The sequence below is a fragment of the Protopterus annectens genome, chromosome 2.part0 (assembly GCF_019279795.1).
Source record: "Protopterus annectens isolate FY-2018-M chromosome 2.part0, PAN1.0, whole genome shotgun sequence".
Classification (NCBI taxonomy): domain Eukaryota; kingdom Metazoa; phylum Chordata; order Ceratodontiformes; family Protopteridae; genus Protopterus; species Protopterus annectens.
The window spans coordinates 709,707,696-709,734,105 of record NC_056728.1 but is presented as its reverse complement, the minus strand read 5'-3'; the positions used below and the strand labels follow the sequence as shown (position 1 = coordinate 709,734,105).

Here is a 26,410-nt window from a genome sequence, read left to right as displayed (position 1 = left end):
TGCACTAGGTTTTTGAGGGCAGGACACTTATTGGGGAGGTAATAGAATGACAGAGGCAGAGCTGATTGTAGGTTAGGAGGTTGGGCAGTTCAAGCCACTGGAGCTGTCTCAAAGCAGTACAGTGATAAGTTCTATATGAGCAATTTGCAGCAAAGCAGGCAATTCTTTTATAGCATGCTTCCATTTTGTTTAGTTCAGTTTTGTTGAGATTAGTCAGAATGGGAGATGCATAGAGTAGGGTGGATAGAAGTTGGGAGCGAGCAATGGCTGATCTTGTGTTGTTGGTAAGAAATGGTTTGATACGGTAGAGCGACCCCAGTTTGGCATGAACTTTTTTAATAGTTAAGTTGAGATGACTATCAAATTTTAGGTGGGAGTCTATGGTTATTCCCAATAGCTTAGCCTGTGCCACTGGAGCAATTGGAGTAGCATTAGTGGAGTAGATAGTGAATTGACTGTTAGTGTTTTTGTTAGAACTGGTTATAATCATAAGCTGAGTTTTCTTTGGATTGAGGATAAGTTGGGCTTTGGTAAGGTAGTTTTCAATGTCAGAGAATGCTAGTTGAGTTGTTTGCAGGAGGGTGGGAATGTTTTGTGCAGCACAGATTAAGGTAGTGTCATCTGCATACTGAATTATAGATGCATGCTGTGTGGAGGTATGGAGGTCATTTGTGAAGACTGTGAATAGTAGTGGTCCTAAGATAGAACCCTGTGGGACTCCTATAGTTATGGGCAGCTGAGGAGAGAGAGAATTTTCCCATTTCACAGCTTGGTACTTGTCAGTTAAGTAGCTTTGGAACCAGGTAAGAGTGGAATTTGATAGACTATATTGGTTTAGTTTGTTTAGCAGGATTTGGTGTGAGACTGTGTCAAATGCATTGGACATATCCAAAAAAAGAGTTGATACTTGTAGGCCTTCATTTTTGAGACGGTTTACTGTGTCTGTGAAGCAGAGGAGGGCTGTAGTGGTACTATGGGCAGGTCTGAAACCATGCTGAGTAGGTGACAGGATGTTGCAGTCTAGGAGATAGTTTAGCATCTGGGTATGGATGTATTTTTCTAGGATTTTGGCCAGGGGGGAGAGTAAAGCAATGGGTCTGTAGTTATTAAGTTCAGTGGAGGTCCCGCCTTTATGTATGGGTGTAACATAGGATATTTTCCAGAGTTTGGGCACATAGTTTTCAACAATTGATCTGTTTATGAGAGTGGAGACTGGGATAGCAATAGCATCTGCTGTGAGTTTCAAGAAATAGCTGGGGAGTAGGTCGGCTGCTGTTGATGAGGTTTTTAGTTTGGAGAGCATGCTTTTGATTGAAGTGGTGGAAACTGTTTTGAGGGTAAAGCTTGTATTAGTGTTATTTGTGTTGGGGGATAGTGAGGAAGGAACTGTCCTGTGATACTAAGGATAGAAATGAGTTCACAAAGTGGGAGTTGAATTGTGTTTCGATGGGAACTTTAGTGTCAGGGGTGGTTGGTTTGGGGGTAGCCTTTTGGGTGGATTGTAGTAGCTGGTTTACATTTTTCCAAAATCTTTGTGGGCTGTGTTGGTATTTAGTTTGTAATGTTATGTAGTAGGATTTTTTGTCCAGCCTAATGCATTTTTTGCACGGTTGCGCAGTTCTTGGTACTTAGTTAGGCTTTGTGTTTCTTTGTTTTTTTGATAGTAAAGCCAGGCAGTATCTCTGGACTTGAGGATTTGTTTGGTTTCTTTACTGATCCATGGGTTTGTAGAGGTTCTAACCTTGATTTTGCGCAATGGAGCGACAGTGTCTAGGTGTTGTAGAAATGTTTTGTTGAAATATGCTACAGCCTGGTCAAGTGGGAGGATTTTTAGGGGGGTCCAGTCACAGTTACAGAGTAAAGTGTTGAGGACCTCAGGAGAGATTTTTTGTGTTTCTAGTGGATATATAGTTAGTGGTTTTGCATATGCTTGTTCTACTACGTATAAAGTATATTATGTTGTGGTCACTTAAGGTGTCTGGGAGACTGCCTGTGTGAGGATACAATGTGGGGTTGTTAGTTAGGACCCAGTCAAGGATGGATTCCCTTTTAGATTTTTTATCACATCTAGTTGGAATTTGGACTAGCTGCTGGTAGCCATGGAGATTTATTAGATTACTTGGTGGTTCTGATATACAGGTGAACCAATCTAGGTTGAAGTCCCCCAGAATAAGGGTTTCTTGTGAGTATGTGGAAGAACACCAGGATAAGAAGTCTTCAAGGCTAGCAGGTGTATTACCAGGTGGAATATAGATCACAATTGTGGTGATGACCTTTTTAGGGTGAAGTTGAAGTTGTAAGATAAATATGTCCCAATTATTGGGGGATGGGTAGGAGTTTGGTAATTGACGGACAGTTAAGTTTGACTTGTACAGTAAGGCAGTTCCACCCCCTTTACAAAGTGGTCTGTCTTGTCTAATGATATTGTAGCCGGTAGGGAGAACTTCTGAGTTAGCTATGTTTTTATTTAGCCAGGTTTCTGTTAAAGCAACTATGTCTGGGGAGTAGTATGCTGTTGTGGCCTGGAGTTCAGGTAGTTTATTTTTGATACTTCTAATATTAATATTTAGCATTAAAAGATGGTTGGTTTTGCTGCTGTTGTTGATTTGCCCAGGGATGAAGAAAGTGGGGATGTTATGTTCTGACATTTGTGTTGGAGCAGTTTGAGTTGGAAAGGATGGATTTGGGCCTGGGTTGGGGTGGATATCCCCACTTATGGTGAGCCTGGAGTTAAAATGGTTATACAGATGTTGGTGTTTGGTGAGGAGTGTGAGAAAGTATTGTGTTTTTTTGGAGTAGGAATGAGAGCATATGTGTTTAGTCCTGAATTGGTCCATTATGTAGTTCTTGAATAACTGTGGGCAGATATTATTATAATGTGTGGAGTCTGTATACGAGAGTGCATAATGTAGTGTTGTGCTACTAAGTTTAGGGATACTGCTAGAGTGATAACTTGTGGTGTTGTAAATAATTATGACAAGACAGACTAGACTTAGTTGCGTGATAGTCATGGTTATAAAGTTTAAGTTGTTTCTAGGTGGGGGGTCTGAATAGGAATTATAGGGTTGCACTATATGTGGATGGGGAAGTAGTGTGGATGATGTAAAAATGCCTAGTGGGAATGAGAGTGATTGGGAGTATTTTGTGTGGAGCAAGTTGGTGTGGTATAATGTGATATGACTTGAGGAGCTGTGATTGGTGGAGGTGATGTGAGGGTGAGCTGTGGGTGTGGCTGTGATTACTATAAATGTAGAGGTAGTGGGGGCGGGAGGGAATAGGGGGCAGGGCAGGAGAGCGGAGAGAGCCCGAGCGTTAGCGTTAACTCTTTATTTCATTATATTGTAGAATTCTTGAGAATTGGGTCATGGCTTGTGGCAGTGGTTCATGTTGTTTTGGTTCTTGATAACATAAAGAAAAAGTAAGTATCTTGGGAGTTAAATCAGGGTAAATTCATTCTGGGTAAGGAAGGAGTAAAATAGATCAGAAAACAAGTGCACAATAGCTAAGAGAAGAGAAATTCTGAATATTTTAATGTGTCCTGCAAGGCATGCATTGAGGAAAGCCTATGTCATTAACAGTGTAATAGTTAACTAGCAGGCAATGTTTATTATAAGCATAATAATGTACAATAAATGTAATAATATTTTTAACTACATTGTACAAAATTTGCACATTTGCTGCTATGTGTGCAAACTGTGCACAGATGGAGGGTGAATTCAGATAGTCCTAAACATTCAGTAGAAACACTTACAAGAGAGTAATGAATGAAGAGAGAGGGCGAGCATCAAAGGATCATGTGTAGCATACAGACAACTTTATAGAAACAGAGCAATCACAATATTTTGGAGGGCTGACATGCACAGTGCCACACCAGACACCACATTAGTATTTACGGAGACTGTGTTCTGCTGCCATGGAGGTGGCCAGGGAATGAAGAACCAGTGCTAGCATGCAACTCCTTTCTGGAGTAAGGCTTTGCACTGATACCTGCCTGCAAGCTCAGCATTCTATACTGTGTTCTACAAGATTAAATCAAGAATTAAACCTTCTGTTTAGCTTTAATAGCACTACCAAGCTTAAACATTAAGTGAAGGAAGCAAGAAGTAAAACTCCTTAAACATCAAAATAATAGCATGTGAATTTGGTAGGCTTGTTGGTATGTAAGCCACAAAAACTTATTAAACAGTGAGTAGCTGTGCCAAGTCTCAGAAATGTTTGATGGCAACAGACAGAGAATAGGTAATGAATGACTATAACATATAAGGAATGCTGTCAGATAAGCCAACAGTAGCGACTAGGCAGAAGTAATAATAAAGATTTCCAGCATGAGGTTGTGGCAGCCATGTCTGAGACAGAATTTCAAGTCCTAACAAATTAAACTAGATTTTTTCCTTGTACAGCTGTAAAAAAATGTAAAGTCAGTGGAAGGATTTTAGATGCAAGAGTGTTAGAAGGCTGGAAGATTAACAGAGGTCATGATCACAGTACATTTCTTCTGTGGTTTTGTGGAAGGAAGTGTGGCTCTTGTAGCTAAAAGATGGAAGGGAAAGTAAGTCAAGTGGCAGGACCATATGGAAACATATTTGTGGGACCTGACTGCTGCAGGCAAGAATACTGAAAAAGATGACCATGGGACAGCAAGAACACCTGCAGACACGGTCATCATCTGCAGAGGAGAGTGTTAGTGATTGTGTTTTGTGAACCTCAGTCATCTGCAGATGGGAGAACTGCCAACGATTATTTTGTAGAGCATTCACATCAACTGTGGAACTTAGAAAACTTTTGTGGAGAGAGAGATTTGCTGAAAACAAACGAGCAGTTCATCATTGAATGGTTATTTTATACAAGTCTGGTTAAGATTTTTAACTGGGTAAAGAAGGTAGCAGATTCAGACCAGCAAAATATGTGCTTTTCTTATACATCAAGCAATACCTTCAATTTCCAAAAGAATATCCAGAAGGTAAAAGATCCACATTTGGTAGAACATTTAATTGTGATCTAAGAATGGACTGTGGGAAAGAAAAGAAAAGAAAACTGTAAGTGTGAGATATAACTTTTTTGTTTTGATGTTGCTACAGAGTTTGGCTCACTTTTGTGTATTTCTGGCAAAGAAGAATGCATCTTAATATGAGCTGCATTTTAGGGGTGAGTCATAAAAAGGTGCAAAGTCAGATACAGGAGGATAACTGCAAAAACTGTGAGATTCCCTGGGAACAAGAGTAAGCTGGCTAAGGATCTGTGTAGGTTGAGTCTTTGTTCCAACAGCAGTAATGTAATGAGGACTGGGGAAAGGATCCCAAGTGTCTGATATGGAACTGAAGAAGTACTAGTCAAAGTAACTATGGTAGAAAAGGGATCAGTAGTCATGCAGTCAGAAATATAAATAGGTATTATCATAGAGATTACGGTTTGGTGGTGGGGACACCAGATGTTACAGAGCTTCACAGGTAAGCTTCTTATTATAAGGATCAGTGGCTTAACTTTACTTGTAATATGTAAAGTCTGGTGTCAAGTCCTGGGAAAATATATGACAGAGCTAAACCGCTGTAGTGGGGTGTCTTCCAAGATGGTTGTAAACAGGGAAACCAGACCCAAGTGTGGAAGGTACATACCCTGAACATGTATTCTTTTAAGAAAAAGGGAATTATATGATAATCTGGTGACAATCTTCAAGAAACCAATTAGATAGATTCCTGGATGTTTTTTATTATAAGCTGTGCCATAAAACCCCCCACACCTCATTCAGCAAAAAGTAATCTTTCCACTGGAGGCTGACAAGCATCTTATGTCCCATTTTCCTTGGATGTCCTGGCAATCTCTGGCAGCTGACACAGAGGGTTAAGGGTGTGAGCTGTAGTTGCTGTGGTTCAGGGTTTTTTCCCTCAGCCCTCATTTGCCCTACTGTGTGACCTTGCACAAGACACTTAACTAGACAGTGCTTAGGGGCAGTTGGAAATCTAGGATAGGCTCCTCAGTGGTCCCTTGGACTGCAAGCCTAGTAATTTGTGCTGACTAGTAGCTTGGTCTGTAAAGAAATTCACCAACATGCATATATGTTGGCATGCTGTGGGTTAAAATAAGCATATCATTATGAGGGGAGGGTTTGGTGCAATGGTTAAGATCTTTACTTCAAAGACACAAGATACAGGGTTTAGTTCTGACTTCTGGTTATTGGCTAGGCCTGTAATAGTCTGCAGACTGATAGCCTAGTATTTACCCATGAACCATGAACAATTTCTTCATAGTGGGTCTACCTCCTCTGAGGTGACAACTCATACATCATTAAATTCTCACTGAAGTTGTGATACACATATGTATCTTATTAGCTGCCATCCTGTCCAGTTAAGAGATCCCATTGTCATGTTTCTGTTTTCCACAACCAGGGTGTGAATCGTGTAGAGTGGCTATTAGTGTTACTTCTTCCTCAAAGTGTTAGACAACTATTTTGTATCTTTCTGACTGCTTGAAGGAGGCTGTCAAACTGTGGATCTTTTATTACATTTTCACCAAAAGCAAAGCTGCAGGAGAATACGGTGTCCTTCTCTTGTATTACGTGACCAATGACTCTCCTCGGATCCAAGGCAGTAATCATGAAGGCGGTCTGTTTGCATTTATTTATACTAATATCAGCCTGTTAGACATAACAAGATATTTTCAGGAATGACTCTTGCCCAGAGTGCCAGAGTATGCAGACAGTGATAGAGGTACTGAAATATAGGACTGCAAAGAGAAGCATATAACTATACTCATCTGTGGCACACTCTCAGATGGATGTTAAATAGAAGAACAAGACAATTAACCAGTAATACTTAAAAGCTTTTGTATAAATTATGATTATAGGCATTTCTTCTCATAAAGATTACTAAATTAGTAGATACTTCTGAAAGGGATATGATACTAAATCAGTTAACTGCTCCAAGTAAGAATGGAACACAAGCAAGAAACTAGATAAAATGGATTGGAGGAGAGTACAGGTAAGGAAGGGGTGACAATTACAGGCAATGCAAACAAAAAGAAAGGTGATGCAAGCAGATTGAAATGGGTAAAACAGTATGTTATTTCCTGATGTTCTGAAATATGTATTTGTGTTAACCTTTTACAGAACGAGCTGTAATAAAACAATCGGATCTTGCTCATATTAAGAATGGCCCTGATGTGTTCACTGATGCAGCAAACCATAACTTCAAATCAAGTTCTGGTGAAGAAGCATCTGAAAATGAAGAGTCCAGTGAAGAGTCCTTTGGTGGGGAAAAAGATCCTGGAGGTAATCTTTAACTTGAAGATAAGCATTTTGTGAGAATAAGGGCAGCTGGGCTGGCATAACTTCACATAAAACTCTGATACCGTACTTGCAGTCCGTGTCTGCTACTGCTACACCTCTGTGATTAAATAAGTTATTTCATGTCTGCCATCAAACATTTTTAAAGCTGTCAGTGTGTTTGCCCTTAGTATTTTTGCCAGCTTCTTTGATGAAAGTACTTTATTGTCTACTCTTTTGCTTCCTGTCCTGCCCCTTCATTGTTGAGCATTAGAAAGTTTGGTGAGTTCATTCGTGACTCTGATATAGTTGTCTGGTTCTGTGAAGCACTGCAAAAAAATACGCAGTAGACTTAATGTAGTGGAGCCTTGCTTTGTGTTGATTCAGTCGTGTGCCTCATTATTAGAACCTCTGTTTTTCAGTTTATTCACAACTGACTATACTAACTTTGCCAATTTATTAATTATGCAGAAAACAGACTGACCGTTATGGTAAACAAAATATTTTCCATATATAAAGGCTTGCAAGGAAATTTAAGTAAACAGTAATGCCTGACAAGGTAGTGATACAGGGGAAATAACAGACCACCAAGTGGTGTTGTGAAACCGAACATTGCAGGTGAAGAGCCTCTTCAGCCCTGGAAATTCCATTATTTTCCTGTATTGTCCAACTTGGATGGCATTTATTGCACTTAGAAAATGAGACTTCTGTTTCGTATTGGTTTTAGCATGAATGCATTTTTTATATTTTTGATGTAAAAGAGTTCTTCTGCCTAATGCTTGATATTGTTGTAGGATAGGTTTACTATTAAAATTTGGAACGGCACTCCGTCGACTGTACTATAGTCGAACACGGAAGTTCGAAAATGATAATTGCGAACTCAAAAAAACAATCTAGGAATGGGTTTTAACATGGGTCGAGGTAGGGGAGATGTTTGTAGTTCAGAATAATACTGAATACCTACCTCGACCCATGTTAAAACTGTTCCTAGATTGATTTTTTGACTTCGACATTCAACGTTTTCGAACTTCCGTTCCCGACTATAGCACAGTCGACGGAGTGCCGTTCGAAATTTTAATAGTAAACCTGTAGGATATGCAGTTGTTGGAGTAAACATTTTATATCCAAAATGTAACATTTATGTTATGTATTTAATAATGTCAGCTGAACACACACACACACACACACACACACACACACACGCTCGCAAAAATTCACAGCCACACACAGACACAGACGGACAGCCTCCCCACCCTGGGAAGGTCCATTATTTTCTTTAATACCCACGCTAATGGACACTATTGCAATTAAAAATTAGCTGTCTGTTAAGCTGATATGAATTAGTTTTCTTATTAGTATAGATTATCATTTTTAATAGTTTTTATGTAAAATGGTTCATCCACCTAATGCTTGAAAGTTTATATAAATTCTGTAATTGCTGGAAGAAATATTTTATGTCCAAAATACAAACGTTACGTTAAGTGTGTAATAATGCAGGTTGAACAAACACATACACATATACATATACACACACACACACACACACACACACACACACACACACACACACACACACACGCTCACAAACATAGACATATACACACACAGTTTTATGTGATAATACCTTGTTTGTCCTTGATGGTTTCAGAGTGTTTCACCTGCTGCAAAATAGACAAGCACTCAAACACACAGACTTCACAGTAGTTGTGATATCCATTTGCTAATCTCTGTCATGGCAGCTAGTACCTGATAACAGCTGCTGCTGCACTCTTCTGGTAACTCTACTGTTTTGCCTCTTAGTAACCACGGCTTAAAAAAATAGAACCAGAGCAGAAAAATGCAAGTAGCAGGCAGCTAAAGAGTTAACTCTTTAGCTATCTTCTGTATGCATCTTATACTCCTCTTTTTTGAAGCAAGAGCGACTTCAAAAAAAAAAAAAAAAGTTGCAAAGGTGCAAGCAGAAAACAGCTTGTACTTTTTGTTGTCAGCTTGCACTTTTACAGCGCAGTTCTGTTTCTTCAACGCCACATTTGGCAAGCAGAAAACAAATGGCAAATGAAAGAAAAGGTTTTAGTCATGGTCATGTAGTACAGATTTTGTGGAGCTACTAAAGTGCTCACATACCATTAGTTTGTGACACACTTCCTCACTGACACGCACCTATCTGGCAAGTGTTCTAAGTCCCAATAACTTGTTCCCTGTTAAGCAAATGTAGAGTATCTGTCCCTATCAGAGCCCTGGTCCTTCCCCTAAAAACTCCCACCCAGTCCCTAAATCTAAACTCACGATTGCTTCCTAAACCTAAAATCCCCTTTCTGTTCCTAAACCTAATGTACCAGTCACTCTGTAAACCCCTCCCTAAACCTAAATTGCCACCTCACTCCCTAAGCCTAAAATCTCTTCTCCTCCCTAAATCTAAACTCCAGATCACTTGACAAACATAAAATCCCTCTCCTCCCTACATAGTACAGGAGTCTATATCATATGAACGAATCGCACAAATTGCGAACGCTCATAATATCGAACATACTGAACCTCAAAGTGCTTTTTCTGAGATTGCAGTACAGTGAAGAATGGGATATTTGCCCTTTCCTCACTGTAGTGCGATCTCTGAGTTGGAATATATATTTAGTGGGGGGCACAGCCCCCCCAATAGGAAGTTTGAGGTCCGGTACGTTCGATATTATGAGTGTTCGCAATTTGTGCGATTCACTCATATGATATAGACCCGTATACAGTTGTGTAAGATCTTACATAATGGTAGATGCCCTTCTCTTCACTCTTGCAGTATTCACTCCCTCCCTCTTCCCCCTGGTCCTTTTCCCTTCACATCCTCCACATTTATATATCTCTATAGGGATCACATCCCGTCCTCAGTTTTTTTCCTACCAGATCTCTTTTCAGAACCTCTCTTACCTCCTGGAAAGTAAAAGGTGAGAGTCTACATCTTCCTGTCGTAGTTTGGGCAAAGGCAACATATGTAGATAGAATTTCCCTGTCTTGAAGAAATTATCGAGTTTCTGCCTTATTTAAGTAAAGGAAAGTGTAATATTCCCCAAACACTTCAACAATTTCTTTCAAGGTTATTGACCATTTTGTGGGAATATGGATGCCAAACCTGTATCAGTTGCCTTTCTTCCTCTTATTTTCTAAGTCTCAGAGCCAGGAATTTGTTACTTTCAGGAGCGTATCAGGAGAGTTGTTAAAATCTTTTACTTTAAGAGAGAGGAATGCCTGTTCAGCTTTGTAGATAAAGAAGCCTAACTTTTCTCTCTCAAAGTTTTTACTTTTATATTACTTCCCACTATCCCCCTCACACAGTCCCTTTGGGCCCTAAGAAGGTCTTGTAGTAACTTATCTATTCCATTCTGTCTAACTCATTTTCAGACAAATAATTCCTTAAATAGGTAACTAAATGTTTGCCCGGGTTCCAATTGTAAACCATGTTTGCAGGAGGGTTTTTAGAAGATTCTGGATGTTGGAAAATATTGAAACTACCTAACCCTTGACCTACTTTGTCTTGCATAAAACAGGTAGGTTCACTTTCAGTGTCTAAAATAGCCAACATTCTTCAAGTGAAGGTTCATGTAAGAGAGACATGATCAGAAAGAAAAATAGGCAAGATAGTTAGTGTTCTATACATGTATGCATGCTACCAAGAAATATAAAATTCCTATCTTTGTTGTTTATATACTGAGAGTATAAACATCTTTCAGCCCCAAAAGTTTTGTAAACCTTTTCAAACATTTACCTGCTAGTGGTGCAAAGTCTTTCCTTGGACCTGCTGAAATTTCTGAAGGAGCAGTTATTACATTCCAGTCACCCACCCAAATTATAAACCCCATTTGCAGTTCCACCCATTGCCTAATCAAGGAGGCTATTTTCAATGTAGGAATTCCTTGGGGAGATATACATTGATTAGAGTGATCAGGAATCCCCATATAAATCATTTGAGTACTAGAAATTGTCCCTGTTCGTCCGCTGTACTGTTAATGTATTGGAAGGGGATATCTTTTCTAATTAGGGTAGCAAACCCCCTCTTTCAAGGAGAGGGTAAGAAGAAAAGAAGCATTTTGAATAAATTCCCTTTGCCAGAGCCATATGACCCCTATCAGTTAAATGTGTATCTTGTAAACATATAAGGTGTGGTTTTAATGAACAGAGAAAACACTTTTTTTCCTTCTTCCTGCCCTTATTGAGACCATTTATGTTCCAAGAACAAATGTTCACAATAGTTATTTGTATGAAAGATCATCTTCTTATTTTTATTAAATTGCTGAACATTAAAGTGTTTATACAAGAATGATAGAAATTCTTTCTGGATAGACCTATGTAAATACTTATTTAAATGCCTCAAAATAAACCCAGTATATTCCTTTCCAATTAATTAGTGGAATCTTTGTAAGGTAAATTGTATAGTATTATCTGTAATATTAATATCAAAAAAAGTATTAAGAACTATATGCAGATAACTTTTTTTTTTTTTTTTTACAAAAGTATAAATTGAGTAAAAACAAAGACAGAGGGTGATTTCTACCACACATTGAAGTTGTATCTTTCCACTTCATATCTGCCAAGTAAAGTAGTCCATACATGATAATGCCATAACAAATGTAAAAAGTCTTTATTATGAATCCCATCCTCTGTAGATGTACAGAAACGTACATTTTAATAAATAAAGCCCGTCTGTAATGTGGTTAGCAAAGTGACAATCCTTTATTAATTCTCCACTTGGTTAGAGACAAAAAAACCCTCTGTTTATATTTTCAATGTTGTGGCTCCTGCTGTAAGCACAGCAACATCAGTGCTTTTTGTTTGTCTTCCATACACTTTTTAAGTTTGAAATAAGAGTCCAACGTTCATTTTTGTTGCCGCTGACCAGATGTGGCCAGGGAAGTCTTCTTCTGGTCCAATTCCACTTGCTGTTCTATGACTGTCTCTTTCCTGATTGTTGCAATCTTAGCAATGCGTCCTCAGGAGACATAAAAATAGATGAGCCCGCAGGCAATGCAACTTTTAGAATGAGTGGATATAAAAGCTTGAAATTCCACTTTTGTAACTTACAAACTTTCATGGCTGGGCAGAATTACTGACAATATTTTGCAGAGGAAACTTGCTCTGCATATACCCTTGAGCCATCAACTGATAGTATATTTCCTGGCTTCCATATCTGTTATAGAACTCTTTCCTTAACAGTGTGACTTATAAATCACATCATTGGCTGGTCGAGGGAAACATGCGCTTATGTGCTGTGGTAGAGGAGCCCTGTAAGCTGTTTCCGGTGTAATATCTTGTGCTGTTATGTCCGTCCATTCAATCAATTTAGCAGTAACAAATTCCAAACAGTTTACTCCCTCCACTTTTTCAGGAACTCCTACTAAATGTATATTTGTCTGTGACTTCTATCTTCAAAATCTGTTAGCCTACTTTTCAAAATGTCTATTTTGCCTTCAGCTTGTTGTGCTGTCAGCCAGAAATCTTGCATATCAGTCTGTGGTGCCATCAGTTGGTTTGCATGTGAAGTCAGGGCAGTTTCCATCTCAATCATCGTCCTGTCTGACTTAGCTGCATACTCAACCCAGGTGGAGTTCATGTTTTTTTAATCTCAGTCATAAGGAGATCAAATTTATTATTAACAAAATCCATTTCTTCTGGATAGGACAGGGAAGAGGCATCTGCTCAGCAAGGGTCTTCTGTCACATTTCTTTGCTGACTAGGAGGGTCAGAAGACACTGCAGTTGTTTTATTTCTAAGTTTGTTTTTATGTCAAGACATAAAAACAGGAAGCAGCAATTATCAGAAGACAAATTTCCAATCTTGGGAGCCTTATGGTAAACGTATGGTTGTAACTCTCTTATTTACACTGGAACATAGATACAGAGGCTAGAAATCAGGTTGTCGTCACCATCTTGCTGGAAATGGAAATCCCCTTGCCAGAAACAAAGTCCCATGGATGCTCTTCTTAAACAAAAAGAACTTTAGTAGCAATGGAAGCTGAAAGCTATAGTGTACCCTGGTATTTATTGGTAGAGTTTTTATTAAGAGCATTTTAAGGTTAAAGAGAATGTGTAAATAATGTATTTGATTATTTTGTATTTGTTTAATGTTTAAGTCTTTGAAATTTTATATAAAATATGTTATATCTTTGATCAATTACTTTTTTTTCTGTTGATGAGTTAAGTCTTGTGACTTGGTCCTTGATTTGTTTATATAGTTACCAAGGCGGGATATCAGCAGGCACTCTTTATTGTGATTAAGAGCTTTCATCCCCAAAGTTCCAGGACTTCATCAGATTAAACTTTTTTGTAATGTGAAAGCGCTCAGTTGTAATATCTGCTGAGATCTCAACCTTTGTTTTTGTTTGTTTCCTGTTTCCAAGTGAGAGGAATACATTGGTCATCTTGTTTATATAGTTGTAATATTTTTAAAATGGGTAGGTTTAAAGATGTCTGTTTGCATTACCAAGCAAAAGCACTTCACTTTTAATAAACATTTCTTTCAAAACAATTAAGTCAGAATATAATACTTTATAGTATAAGTTATGCATTTATTTGTGGGTAAGAATAAGTTGGGCTCAACATTTATCTGTACTCTTGCCAAGCCTATTCCTTTAGGTTTCATTTAAGCTAAAAATGAAAACAGTGTGCACCAGGATGGATTTTTATAAAAACATAATTTATAACAATATTAAAAATAAATTAATAACTTAATAGTTGAGTCGACATTAACCAAAAAGTGCTGTACAGTAGTAATATCTCAGAAAAAAAATACTTGCATCGATGTAGTGGCTGAGAAGCAGACAGGTAAAATATTGTTTAAATCCAAAACACATTCTGAAAGTAATTTACTGTCAGAATCCATCCAAGGGTCTTTGTTCCTTGATGATCATTGGAAAAATATCCATGAGTTCTGTATCCACTCTCTGGGAAATCCAGGAAACTGAAGATGATTCCTTGTACCTCAAAGGTGGCTTCTCGTAGGCAAAACCCAATTGAAGTTCAGGTGGCCTTGACTGAATAGCTTTCAGACAAACTTCCCTTCATCTCACTGCAGATGGGTCTGTAGTTTTGGGTATAGCCAGGACCTGAAGTAAGCAAGATACAATTTCACAGTTTCAGTTCCTTTGTCAGAGTGTGTCTACAAGCAGAGATCTTTCAGTGTCTGTAGCTGCATTAGCTTGACAACTCATGGGACTGGCTACGACTGTTTAAGTATTGCAGTAGGAATCAGTACACTGAATGTACATTTTTTTCTGCAGCACACATCTCTTGCAAAAACAAAATGAAAGGCTTTAGAATTCATTTGGTCCCCCACCTCTCTTACAGAGGAGTAACTCCATCTGTGAGGTATATAATTATATTTCAGTGTCAACCTTTGGAACAGTTTGTTTTTCTCTTGCCAGTTTAATGCTTTTTTTAATAAAATATGAGCTTGGAAGACTTCCAGGATGGCTGCACCCTGATCAACAGGCTGACTAGCACTCTCCCGGTGTGAAATCAGAAACTGTTACAAAGCCACTAAAAGTAAAAGCTGTCAGTTTGGGTAATATTAATTTACTGGTTAACAGTTATATTGCCTGTGATGCCAGCAAAGAAGGAATTTGGAGAAACTGAGAGAAAATCAGCCTGAAAGAAGAAGAAAAGCTCTGCTTGGCTCGGAAAAAATTTGCAGTTGTTCAGCAAAAAAAACATTTCAGATTTCATCTTTGATACAGCCCAGTATTTAAAGGAAGACATAAATCAGATACACTGAGAGGTATTTAAAATGAAACACCGAAAGAAGATAGAGAGTCAAATACAAAAGGCTGGAAAAATAGGCAATTAAACTAGCTATTCAGATGAACTGACAAAGCTGCAAGTCACATGATGAAATGGAAAAAATACTAGCTGAGTATGTTTTCTCAAGAACTGTTTCAAAAATAGTAGAGTTGGGATGCAGAGCACACAGCGAAAAACTGAGATTGTGTGCTGTACCTGAGAAATTGTAGGGAGCAGACCTGTATTAATTTTGTGAAAGCTCAAATAAGCAACTGGACTGGTATTCCACAGCAGGATTTGTTAGTTAATGGGGCACATTGTGTTTATGCTCCAAATCTCATCATGTGAAAGCAGTCAAGACCTGTAACAATAAAAATGGAATCATACCAGCAGAAACTGTTGCTCCTGACAAAAATGTGGAAGAAGGGAAATGTATTAAAGTTAGGGACGGCAGAGTGTTTGTGGAAGATGATTATTTGATACACACCAGGCAAAAGAAAAGTTAAGTGTAGCCAGCAATTGGGTAATGTCAAGAGCAGGTTTGAGATTCAAGCTGCTGTATCCAGCTGTTCCTCAGAATATTTTTTCTGGAAGATCAAAGATATTTGTGATGTAGAGCAGACTAAGGAGGAAATAAAAAAGTTTATCTAACAAAAAAAATAGCCAGCAAGCAGAAGAGGACTCTGCTTCTCATTTTCCAGACAGTAACAAAGTCCATGGACAGACTTTGCAAGTGAAACATTTACATTGTTCCAAAGAAAAATGCTTGAGAGACAAAAAAAAAGGACAGGAACTGACTAGCAGAATCGAGTGCCTTGGACTTGAACAAAAGACTGGTGTTGGACTATAGAGGTGAACAGGAAGAAGACCAGTAATACTGTGATATTAGTGTATAAATGGGACTCTATAAAGCATCAGTCTCATTGGATACAGAAATAGACATGTGAAATGTGGTAGGGGACTCAAACATATTACTGGGTAAGTCACATTCCTCTAGAAAATGTTATTTAGAAATCATCCTAGCTGCTCAAACAAACTATCCCTTCACAACAGACTTTTTTTGAGAAATCAGGTGTGCAGTAGAGAAATGGAGGAATGTATTTGAATATGTAGGTTTTCAATAAATGTGAGCAGTATACGCTCCTGATGTAAAATCCTTCTCTAGTAATACATCCAAATAAGGATTTTTGTTGGCTCAACCTGAGTGGTGGATCTTAAAAAATCAGTACTATTGTTAATATACTCAAGCAGCTCATCCAGTCTATCCCTAGTCCCACACCATATCATAAACATATCATCCAGATACCTCATATAAAAATGGATAGACTTATTAAAGGGTCCATTTAACAGGAATCATTTTTCCCAATGGGCCATAATGATGTTTGCATATATAGACCCACAACTTGCCCTCATAGCCACACCCTTACACTGATGGTAGTATTCACCTTCAAAAAGAATTAAGTTATTGGTTAAAACCAATTATAAAAGCTCTTCCAAAAGATTAATGCTCTCAAGGTCCCTGCGTTTACTCGACAAAAATTTTCAAATCTAATCCAACCCTCTATCACTGGGAATTATGGTGTAGAGGTCTTTAATGTCAATTGTTAACAAAAGATCATTAACACCAAAATCAAGCTGGTTTATTTTACTCAGAAAATCCAATGAATCCCTGCAAATCTGTGCTTCATCAAGGAATAGATCTTTTAATTTAACATTGATAAATTTTGCACAAGCATTAGTGATGGACCCCCTCCCATCAACAGTAGGACATAGAGGGGGATTATGTACATGTTTATGAATTTTGAGTATGTCAAAGATGGTTGGGGTGAGCCGGGACATCATTTTACAGGTAATTTAGCTAATCAATGTTGATCCTTCCCTTAATAAATAAGTCATTAATTTGTCTTTTGATCTTTCAATAGGCTTGATGAAGTTCATTTAAAGAAACCCTTTCATAAGTATCATCATTAAGTAATAATGACATTCTCCTATCATAATCATTTCTGCCCATGGCTACTAAGCCACCCCTCTTATCAAACTTCATGAACCTAAACCCTTGATCAATGATGTTATCCGGCTTGGCTGCCTCTACCCTAGATAAGTTGTGATAAGTATGTGGATATCGTTTGACAAGCATATTTCTCAAATCTAATTCACACATATGACAAATAATTTCAGGTCCATGAACATCACATTAGCCAAGTTTGCTTTTTCAGTGGGGACAAATGACATACCTTTGGCAAAAAAATCAGCCAGCTTTGTATCTATGACAAAGTCTGTGAAATTATACATTTTAAAGTCCCCAGTAGAGTTGGTAACTATATTGCATCTATTCTCATCAAGCTCATTGATATACTCCTTAGGTGTCCTATCCAGATCGTCTACCATCACTACCATTGGCATTGGTTCTGTGGTTGTGTGTGTGACCAATTCGTAGCCCCTCCTTTGGTTCCATTTGGGGGGGTGGAGGCGCCCTTTCTCCTGCTCAGTGATTCATTCTGTTGTTTTCCTTCAGTCTCTCTGACCTCCTAAGGGACAGAAAATCTGAAGGGTTGTTTGAATAATAATTTTCAGCATGATTAAACTCAGATGATGCTTATGCCTAGTAACTTCATAGATGTCTCAGTTTAAGGAATTATTGTTGAAATTGTCAGATGGTTGATGGTGAAAAGTTTTTTTGCCCCAAGCTTGCGAAAGAAGTAGGGCAAGATATGCCATGCCATTGCTGTAATTAAGTCTGACCCTCTCAAGTTTTTGGATTTTGTTATTTTTAATTTGTGTCTTTTTAAGGTCAATGCTAGAAAAACTTCTAGCATGCTTGAATCAGTATCTTTGGTAATCTAAGTTTTTCTTGATGCTGTTATCCAAAGTATTAGTTTCAATAATCAACTCCTCGATAATTTATTTGTTATGTTGCACCAATTTATTCGCTCCCATGGTGATTAAACATGGCAAGCAAGTCTTTGTGAAGAGCTGAGTTCCTCTCCAACCCTGTACTTCCAGGCACATAGCCTGTGTTTAAACATTGTATCCAATGTAAATGATTATCTGATGAAGTTCCTAACCTATTACAACAAAACCACTTATCGTTTACATTGTTAAATACTGTTTTATTGTTTTTTAAGTTGTGGTATTTTAATATTAAAGTGTTGCTATGTTTCCGTGCAAAGACTTGGACTACGTTTTTTATAGTTTGTCAGTGTCAGTAATGTCAGTCAGTAACAGATCCTCAAGCCAAAAATCAATCTTTCTGTAAGCTACATCGATTTCATACAGGGACACTACAGCAAAGGTATTGCAGTAATTCAACATATGTAACATTTTCCCCATGTATTCAATGGTCTGTATTATCACCCCACCTTTTATCAGATTTCATGATTATTATGGACTTATCTGGTGATATTTCTTGATATTTCTTTCAACAGTGTAACTTTCTGATGTCAGTCTCACATTGTTTTTTAAATTGGACTATGGTGTTTAGAGTGGGTAAGTGTACTTTTTGCCTTAAAGGAGAACCACACCCACAGACTCAAAAACATGTTTATTTCATCATGGTTTGATGTTTCCTACATTTTAACACCACTCTGGGACTATTTACAGCTTTTTAAATATTTTTATATGTAATTTCTGAGTCTGACCACATGGGGTCTGGAATCTTGAAGTAATTCTGATTGTTTAGTTTGCCTCTAGGTATCCCACAGTGAAGTGCTTGTCTGCAAAAAGATACATCATGCAGGCCTCTTTCTTCCTAAAGCTCCTGTCACTGCATATATTTTACATGCATACACTGATGTATTTCAGTCAGTTAGTTTTAAGTAACATTTCATGCCGTTCAATGACTACTTAAAATGCAAACAGTGCAAATGCCACAGAACAGACTTTCAAATTGATTTTTACTGCTGCTTCTTTTTAGAATGGCTAAACTGCATTTTTTTTATATGAAGCCTGAATTATACTACTTTGACTCATCTCCCATCCCCCTTCACACCTGACTGCCCTGGCTGTCAAAGTGCTAATGGTAATTTGAGCTGGTATCTGCAGTGATTGACAGCTCACAGCAGGAGACTTGACTCATGTACTGTTTCCTTTTTCTACCGTTTACTTTTTGTATGAGTAGGGGAAGGACCAGGGAGCACTGACATCACAGCATTGGTGGATTTTTAAGACGATCATGGTGATGTCAGTTTGGGGAGGGACTTAGGTTCATAGGTTCATAGGTTCATACTAGGCTATCTGCCTGAGGGCATTTATAAGCCTAGCCCATAGTTTTGTGGCTTACGCCACCCCTTTAGTTTGGAGAAACTATGCCCATTATTTTGCTGTGCCTCTGTCGAGCAGTGACACTGAGGTAACCCCTGGGGTGTATCTGCGATCTCCCATCCATTGGTCAAGATTCCTCTTGAACAAGGCCAGCGAGGTGCTCTGCCTCACATAAACCGGGATTTTGTTCCACAGCATAGGAAGTCTTTGGGTGATGAATCTATCCCTCCAGCACGTCCTATTAATAACCATGTCGAGGTTTAAGTCTCCCGCCCTTGTGGCTCTGAGGGATCTAGATTTTTTGAGATGAAGCATGTTCATCAAATCTGGGTTTGACATGGCCTTGTATGTCAGGCATAGGTCACCTCTGAGCAAGCGGTAAGCAACTGAGTATAACTGGAGTTCTTTCAGTCGGGCAGCATAAGACAGATTTTTGAGACCCTTTATCCTTTTGGTGAGGAACTTTTGTGGCCTCTCCAGCTGCTGCAAGTGTCGGGTCAGATACATTCCAAATGGGGCATTGTACTCGATCATTGGTCTGATGAGTGATGAGTATAGGGAGACTATGACTTCCCTTGATCTAGATGTGAATCCCTTCATGATAAGGTGGGCAATGTAGAAGGTCTTCCTAACTACTTTAGCAATATGAGTGTCGAATGAAAGGCTACTGTCAACCTGGGTTCCCAGGTCCCTAATAACTTCTTCTGTGTTCAGGGATTGCCACCTATATGGTAGCTAGGGGTAACCTTATTTTTCCCGAAGGGTATGACTATGCATTTCTTGGCATTTAACTTTAGGCCATGGCTCTGGCACCAGTTATCCGTTTCTGTGAGACCCTTCTGAAGGATATCTGTGTCGGATGTGTTTTCAACTACGGCGCCCAGTTTGCAGTCATCTGCAGACTTTGTCAGCCATAACCCTCCTGTGTTTGCTTGTACTTCAGAAAAGTAGATGCCAAACAAGAGTGGGCCCAGGACTGAGCCCTGTGGGACACCACTTGTGACAGGCTTTGAGTCTGACATGGCGCCAGCAACTCTGACCCTGTGGGTTCTGTCACTCAGCCAGTTTGCAACCCATCTTGTAATGTATGGGTTTACATTTAAGTTGATGAGTTTTTCAATGATACCCGAGTGAGGTATTGTATCAAAAGCCTTCGCCAGGTCTAGGTTGGCTGTATGGACTGCCTTTCCCTTGTCAATGGCCTTGGTGACTGTTTCGAAAAAGTCAACCAAGTTTAGAAGGCATGATCTGCCTTTGACAAAGCCAAACTGGGTTGGATCCAAAGTCTGCAAGTTCCCTATGTCTTTATTTACGAGATCAATTATGATCCTCTCCATGGCTTTGCAGATAAGGCTTGTCAAGCTAATGGGACGGTAATTTCCAGGGTCGGTGGAGGCACCGCCTTTGTGGAGTGGGACCACAGTCGCTGCGCCACTCCTGGACGTATCTGGAGGTGAGACTAAGATTAAACAGCTGTCCTAACTGTGGGTTTAATTCCTCGTTGAGTTCATGGAGCACACAGCCGGGGACACCATCAGGTCCCATGGATGCTGTGTTCTTTGCCTTGGAGAGAGCAATTCTCACCTGGGCGTTAGAGATGTTTGGGGGGCTACAGTCATTTGGTATAGATATCTCTCCTTTAGGGGAGAAGTTTGCACTGAACCTTTCAGCCAGTATGTTGGCAATGTCTGTAGGATCAGTAATCTTCACATCATTTTGAACTAATTCTGAGCATATCTGGGAGTTTCCTCCTAGGTTTCTGACATAGCTAAAGAATGCCTTATGGTTGTCTTTAGAGTCCTTAGCTATTTTTTTCTCAAAATTAGCTTTGGATGATTTTATGAGAGCTCTTAGCTTTTTACTTATAGTGATCAGCGGTGTCTTACCTTGGCCAGAAATCTACCTGTATTCAGTTACCTTGATGACATCAGTGAATTGGAGACTTTTTCCAGGGCGGGATAAAAGTTTTTTGAAAGTGAAACCACCACAGTACAGTAAGGTACTGTTCTAGTGGAGAGAAACAGTCAATTTAAAATATTTCAAATGTTGTGTTGTTGTTTATTCATAGCAGGAACAGTAACTAGGGAGGAAAAGGACAGAAGTTGAGCATCTAATAATAGAATCCCATTGTTGTCCATTAAGGCGAACTTCATTCTGAGGTATGAAATTGGGAGAACAGTGCACAAGATAACCGTGTATGTGTATAATCTATTTATCTTTTTGGAAGAGCCTAAGAGTGATATGGATGGGCTTTTAATGATTTTGCAAACTTTTGGCATATAGTCAGGTTATAAGGTTAATGCATAGAAGACAAAGGCATTTTATTAAATGGGCAGGTGGATCTAGGCTGGGCCAGTAGATACTCTGAAATTTGGAAGGAAGGTAGGTTTAAATACTTGAAGGGTTTGGCAGAGTCCCACAACCTGAAGACTCAATAATAAAGACATATGAACGTTTTCTAAGTTGAATAAAGGCAAATATCAAGAGATGGAAGTTGTTAAAAATATAGCCGGACCAAAAGGTACAAGCATTGTATTACTTCATACTGCCCTTATGGCTGTATGTCTTCCAAGTCTTTCCCTGGAGGCCCTCACCAGAATATTTGAAGGCAGTAAAAAACTATTGTACAAGATTTTATGTGGAAAAGGAAGAAGTCTATAATATAATGGAATAGGCTGATTATAGTAAAAGAATGTTGGGGTAATTAAGACGGCCAGATTTAGTAAAATACTTTGAAGACACTCCATTAAATTTGTGCTGTTGCTGGTGACAGAAACATATGAGGCTAGATAGAAACAATTGGTCCTTTAGCTGCTAGGGATTCTGAGGGGAAATATTTCTTTAGAAGTATGAAGAAGGGTAACTGAACTGCGAAGTAATGGTGGTGTTTTAAAAAAAAATCTTAACTATGGTGAGACCTATGTTTAAAACAGAATTCTTATCCCCATGGAAGAACTTTATTAACCCAATAGATGTAGTAAGGGATAAGAAAGAAGATGAAAATGTAATAGAAAACTGGCACTTAAATAGCCACAACTGAAACAATAGTATCATTTAAGAAGTGGAAATGGATGGTTAACCTGGCAAATAACTGAAGATGTTTGTAATCTGTAGGATGGATTGTGTCTAGAAAATGAAGGGTTAATATTAGCAGCCAAGAAACTGAAAGTATATCCGGAAGGCAGTACATTCAAACCAGATCTAGTTGTCATAGCTATGCAGGATAGATCCAAGCTGACACTACAGAAAAGAATGCTAACCTCTCTCTCTCTTTCTTTGTGTGGGCCTTGGGTAGTTAGATAGGAAGGCAATCCAGGATTGGAAAGCCACCAGGGAAAGAGTGTTGGATGAAGAATGTTCCATAGATCACTGGAATCTTACTAGAAAAGCAACTAAAATTTGGTAATTTAGGATCCTTACCTTGAAGAGTTAGCATAAATATTTTCACACCTCAGCGAAAATATAGTATAATTTTACAGCAAGTTCATGAAGATGTTGAGATATAGAACTGGAGATAGAGGGAGTTGGGGACATATATTTTAGGAATGTAGCAACTTGGGAAACTTAAAGCATCAAGTTCAGGAGACATACTTAAAAATTGTGGGAGAAAATGTTAGTTGACAAAAACTTTATTTCTAAAAGGAGTGGATCCAAATCTAAATATTTCATCAAAAATAGCGACATTAGTGTTCACAAGGAGAAGGTAACCTCACACAACACAATTCCGGTATCACATAGTCCCACCACATCAGCGAACCAAACACATAAATACACAAAAACATACTTGGAGGCTCTAAATAAAAATCTACCTAACCAGCAGAGACCTCCAAAGCAGACATCCAAGCAAACGCTACCTCAAAACAAAACACACACAACACATAACCCACAAAGTCAGTGTGTCAAGCAGCCACAGCCCTTAAAGCTGAATAACACACCTGATACTCTTGTTATAGGTGACTCTATTGTCAGACACACTGACGTCCCGCTCACCAGGCTGAATAAAGAGAAGGTCACGGTGAGCTGCCTGTCGGGTGCTAGGATCCGACACATAACGCAAGCACTCAGGTCACTCCAAAGCAAATACAAATATGACTCAGTCATTGTACATGCTGGTGTGAATGACCTGAGACGTACCTCCCTGGACTACATGAAAAGAGACATAGAGGAGCTCATGTAGCCCAGGCTGGTATGACCATGAACTTGAGCAGCATCTTACCCTCACCTAGAATGATGCCACAGTACAAAGACAAAGTGATCGATTTTAACAATTGGCTAAAATTTTGGTGTCATTCAAAGGGGATCCAGTGTCTGTCAGCCTGGGATGACATGCTCGACAAGCCACGTTGCTTCGCTAGGGACGGCTTGCACCTGTCACCACTGGGCTTTCGGATATTGGCAAAGACTCTTGCCACCCCCATAGTGCCTTTTTTAGGCAAGGCTCAAAAGTCAAACCCACTCCCATAGACAGCACAAGGAACAATAAACTAAGGGTAATGCTGCTAAACGCCAGAAGTCTTAACCTCAAGATGCACACACTCGAAGCTCTCCTCAGTATGGAGAACATCAATATCTGTGCAGTGACAGAAACCTGGTTCAAGGCTCCAGAGAGCACCCCAGCACTACCAGGCTATACCTCGTATCATGCTTTTCGGCCCCAAAACCCGGACCGAACCACAAAAGGAGGGGGAGTTTCCATATTTATCAAGGATATCCACACCTACAGGTTAGTAGCATTGCACGAAGTATCGGAGACCATCCATGTGCAACTAACAGTGGGCAAGACTGCTTTTCAGTTTATAGCTTCCTACAGACCACCCTCCCAAAGTCAGGAATCCCATTCGGCTTTCCTGAAAACATTGGAGAACATGAAGGTCACTCCGAACACCATTATATTGGGCGACTTCAACTACCCAAACATTGACTGGGAGCACTACTCAAGCCCCAGCACCTTAGCCCAAAGATTCCTGGAAATTATAAACTCAAATGCTATGGAACAACTAGTCACCACTCCCACAAGAGGGGACAACATACTAGACCTGATCATTACCAACATGGGGACTCTATGCTCCACACCAGAAGTATATCCCTCATTGGTAAGATCAGACCATAAATTAATTTCACTGGATGTCCACATCCCGACCCCCACCCCCAGCCCAGAAAACCACAGTGAAAAACTTCTCAAAAGCGAACTTCTCACTTCTCAAAACCGAAGTGGAATCCTTCAAGGCCCCAGGGCCAGTGGAAACTACAGCCCAAACTGCAGAATCCTATATAAATGCATTCTACGGACATCTCCAGGAATGCATGGATCGTGCTATCCCAAACAAAACCAAGACCCAATCATTCAAAAGCAGGCGTCCAGTCTGGTGGACCCCTGCCATAAATAAACTGTACAACAGAAGGAGGAAGCTACTACATGATAGAGCAAAATCCCTAATAGGGAAGGCACCTCTGATCAGTACTAGCAAAAAATTACGATCCCTCATAAAATCCTCCAAGGCCAGCTTCGAGAGAAAAATTGCACAGGACACCAAAGACAATCATAAGGCTTTTTTCAGTTATGTTAGAAACCTGGGATGCAACTCCCAGGCTTGTTCTGAGTTGATTCTAAACGACAAAAAATACACTGAACCCACAGACATCGCCAATATCCTGGCAGACAGGTGCAGTGCAAAGCCCCCCCAAAAGAGCAAGTATCTATCCCGGCAGAGGGCTGCCTCCCAAACATCTCAGATGCTCAGGTGAAGGCTGCCCTCTCCAAAGCAAAAAACACTGCTTCCATGGGACCAGATGGCATCCCAGGTTGCGTCCTACATGAACTACAAGAGGAACTAATCCCTCAAATAAAACAGCTATACAATCTCAGCCTCACTACAGGATATGTGCCCACAGAATGGCGTACAGCAACAGTGGTCCCACTCCACAAAGGTGGAGCCTCTATGGACCCTGGAAACTATCGCCCCATAAGCCTGACTAGCTTAGTCTGCAAGGCTATGGAGAGGATCTTCATGGAGCTCATAAACAAAGACATTGGGGACCTGCAGACACTAGATCCTACCCAGTTCAGCTTTGTCAAGGGCAGAACCTGCCTTTTGAACCTGGTTGACTTCTTTGAAACAGTCACCAAAGCCATAGATGAAGGGAAGGTAGTCCACACAGCCTATCTGGACCTTGCAAAGGCATTTGACACAATACTCCACTCGGGCATCATAGATAAGCTATCCAGCTTAAATATAAACCCCTATGTCACAAGATGGGTCACAAACTGGCTCAAAGACAGAACCCACAGAGTGAGAGTTGCTGGAGCCATGTCAGACTCGAAACCGGTCACAAGTGGCATCCCACAGGGTTCTGTCCTGGGACCACTCTTGTTCGGTATATACTTTTCCGAGGTACAGGCAAACGTGGGAGGACTATGGCTCACCAAGTTCGCAGACGACTGCAAACTGGACGCCATAATCAACTTTCCAGCTGACACAAACATCCTTCAAAAATATCTCACAGAGACAGATAACTGGTGCCAGCGCCATGGTTTAAAGCTAAATGCCAAAAAATGTATAGTCATACCCTTTGGCAAAAACAATGTGCCCACAAATTACCACATAGGCGGAAACCCATTAAGTACAGAGAAAGTTATTAGGGACCTGGGGACCCAAGTTGATAGCAATCTCTCCTTTGAAAACCACATTGCCAAAGTGGTTAGAAAGACCTTCTACATAGCTCACCTCATCACGAAGGGTTTCACATCTAGATCAAGAGAGGTAATCATGCCCCTTTATTCATCCCTCATCAGGCCCATCATAGAATACAATGCCCCTTTTGGGATGTACCTTACCCGACACCTGCAGCAATTAGAAGGACCCCAAAAGTATCTCACCAAGAGGATCAATGGTCTCAAACAGATGCCATATGCTGCTCGGTTAAAAAAACTCCAGCTCTACTCAGTTGCATACCGCCTACTTCGAGGCGATCTATGCCTGACATACAAAGCTATGTCAAATCCAGAATTAATGGACATGCTCCACCTCAGTAAATCTAAATCCCTTAGAGCCACACCTCAGCACATAAATAAATAGAACTTGCTGGAGGGACATGTTCATAACCCAGAGGCTCCCTTCACTCTGGAATAGAATTC

General features: G+C 39.7%; 1 protein-coding gene across 1 annotated transcript in view; it reads left to right on the top strand.

The window, feature by feature from the left end:
- LOC122792773 overlaps window positions 1–26,410 on the top strand; it is a 390,852-nt gene that overhangs the window by 24,469 nt on the left and 339,973 nt on the right. The window contains exon 3 of the mRNA XM_044060345.1: window positions 7,103–7,264. Within this exon, the coding sequence (XP_043916280.1) occupies window positions 7,103–7,264 (162 nt within the window). The remainder of the gene's footprint in view (window positions 1–7,102; window positions 7,265–26,410) is intronic.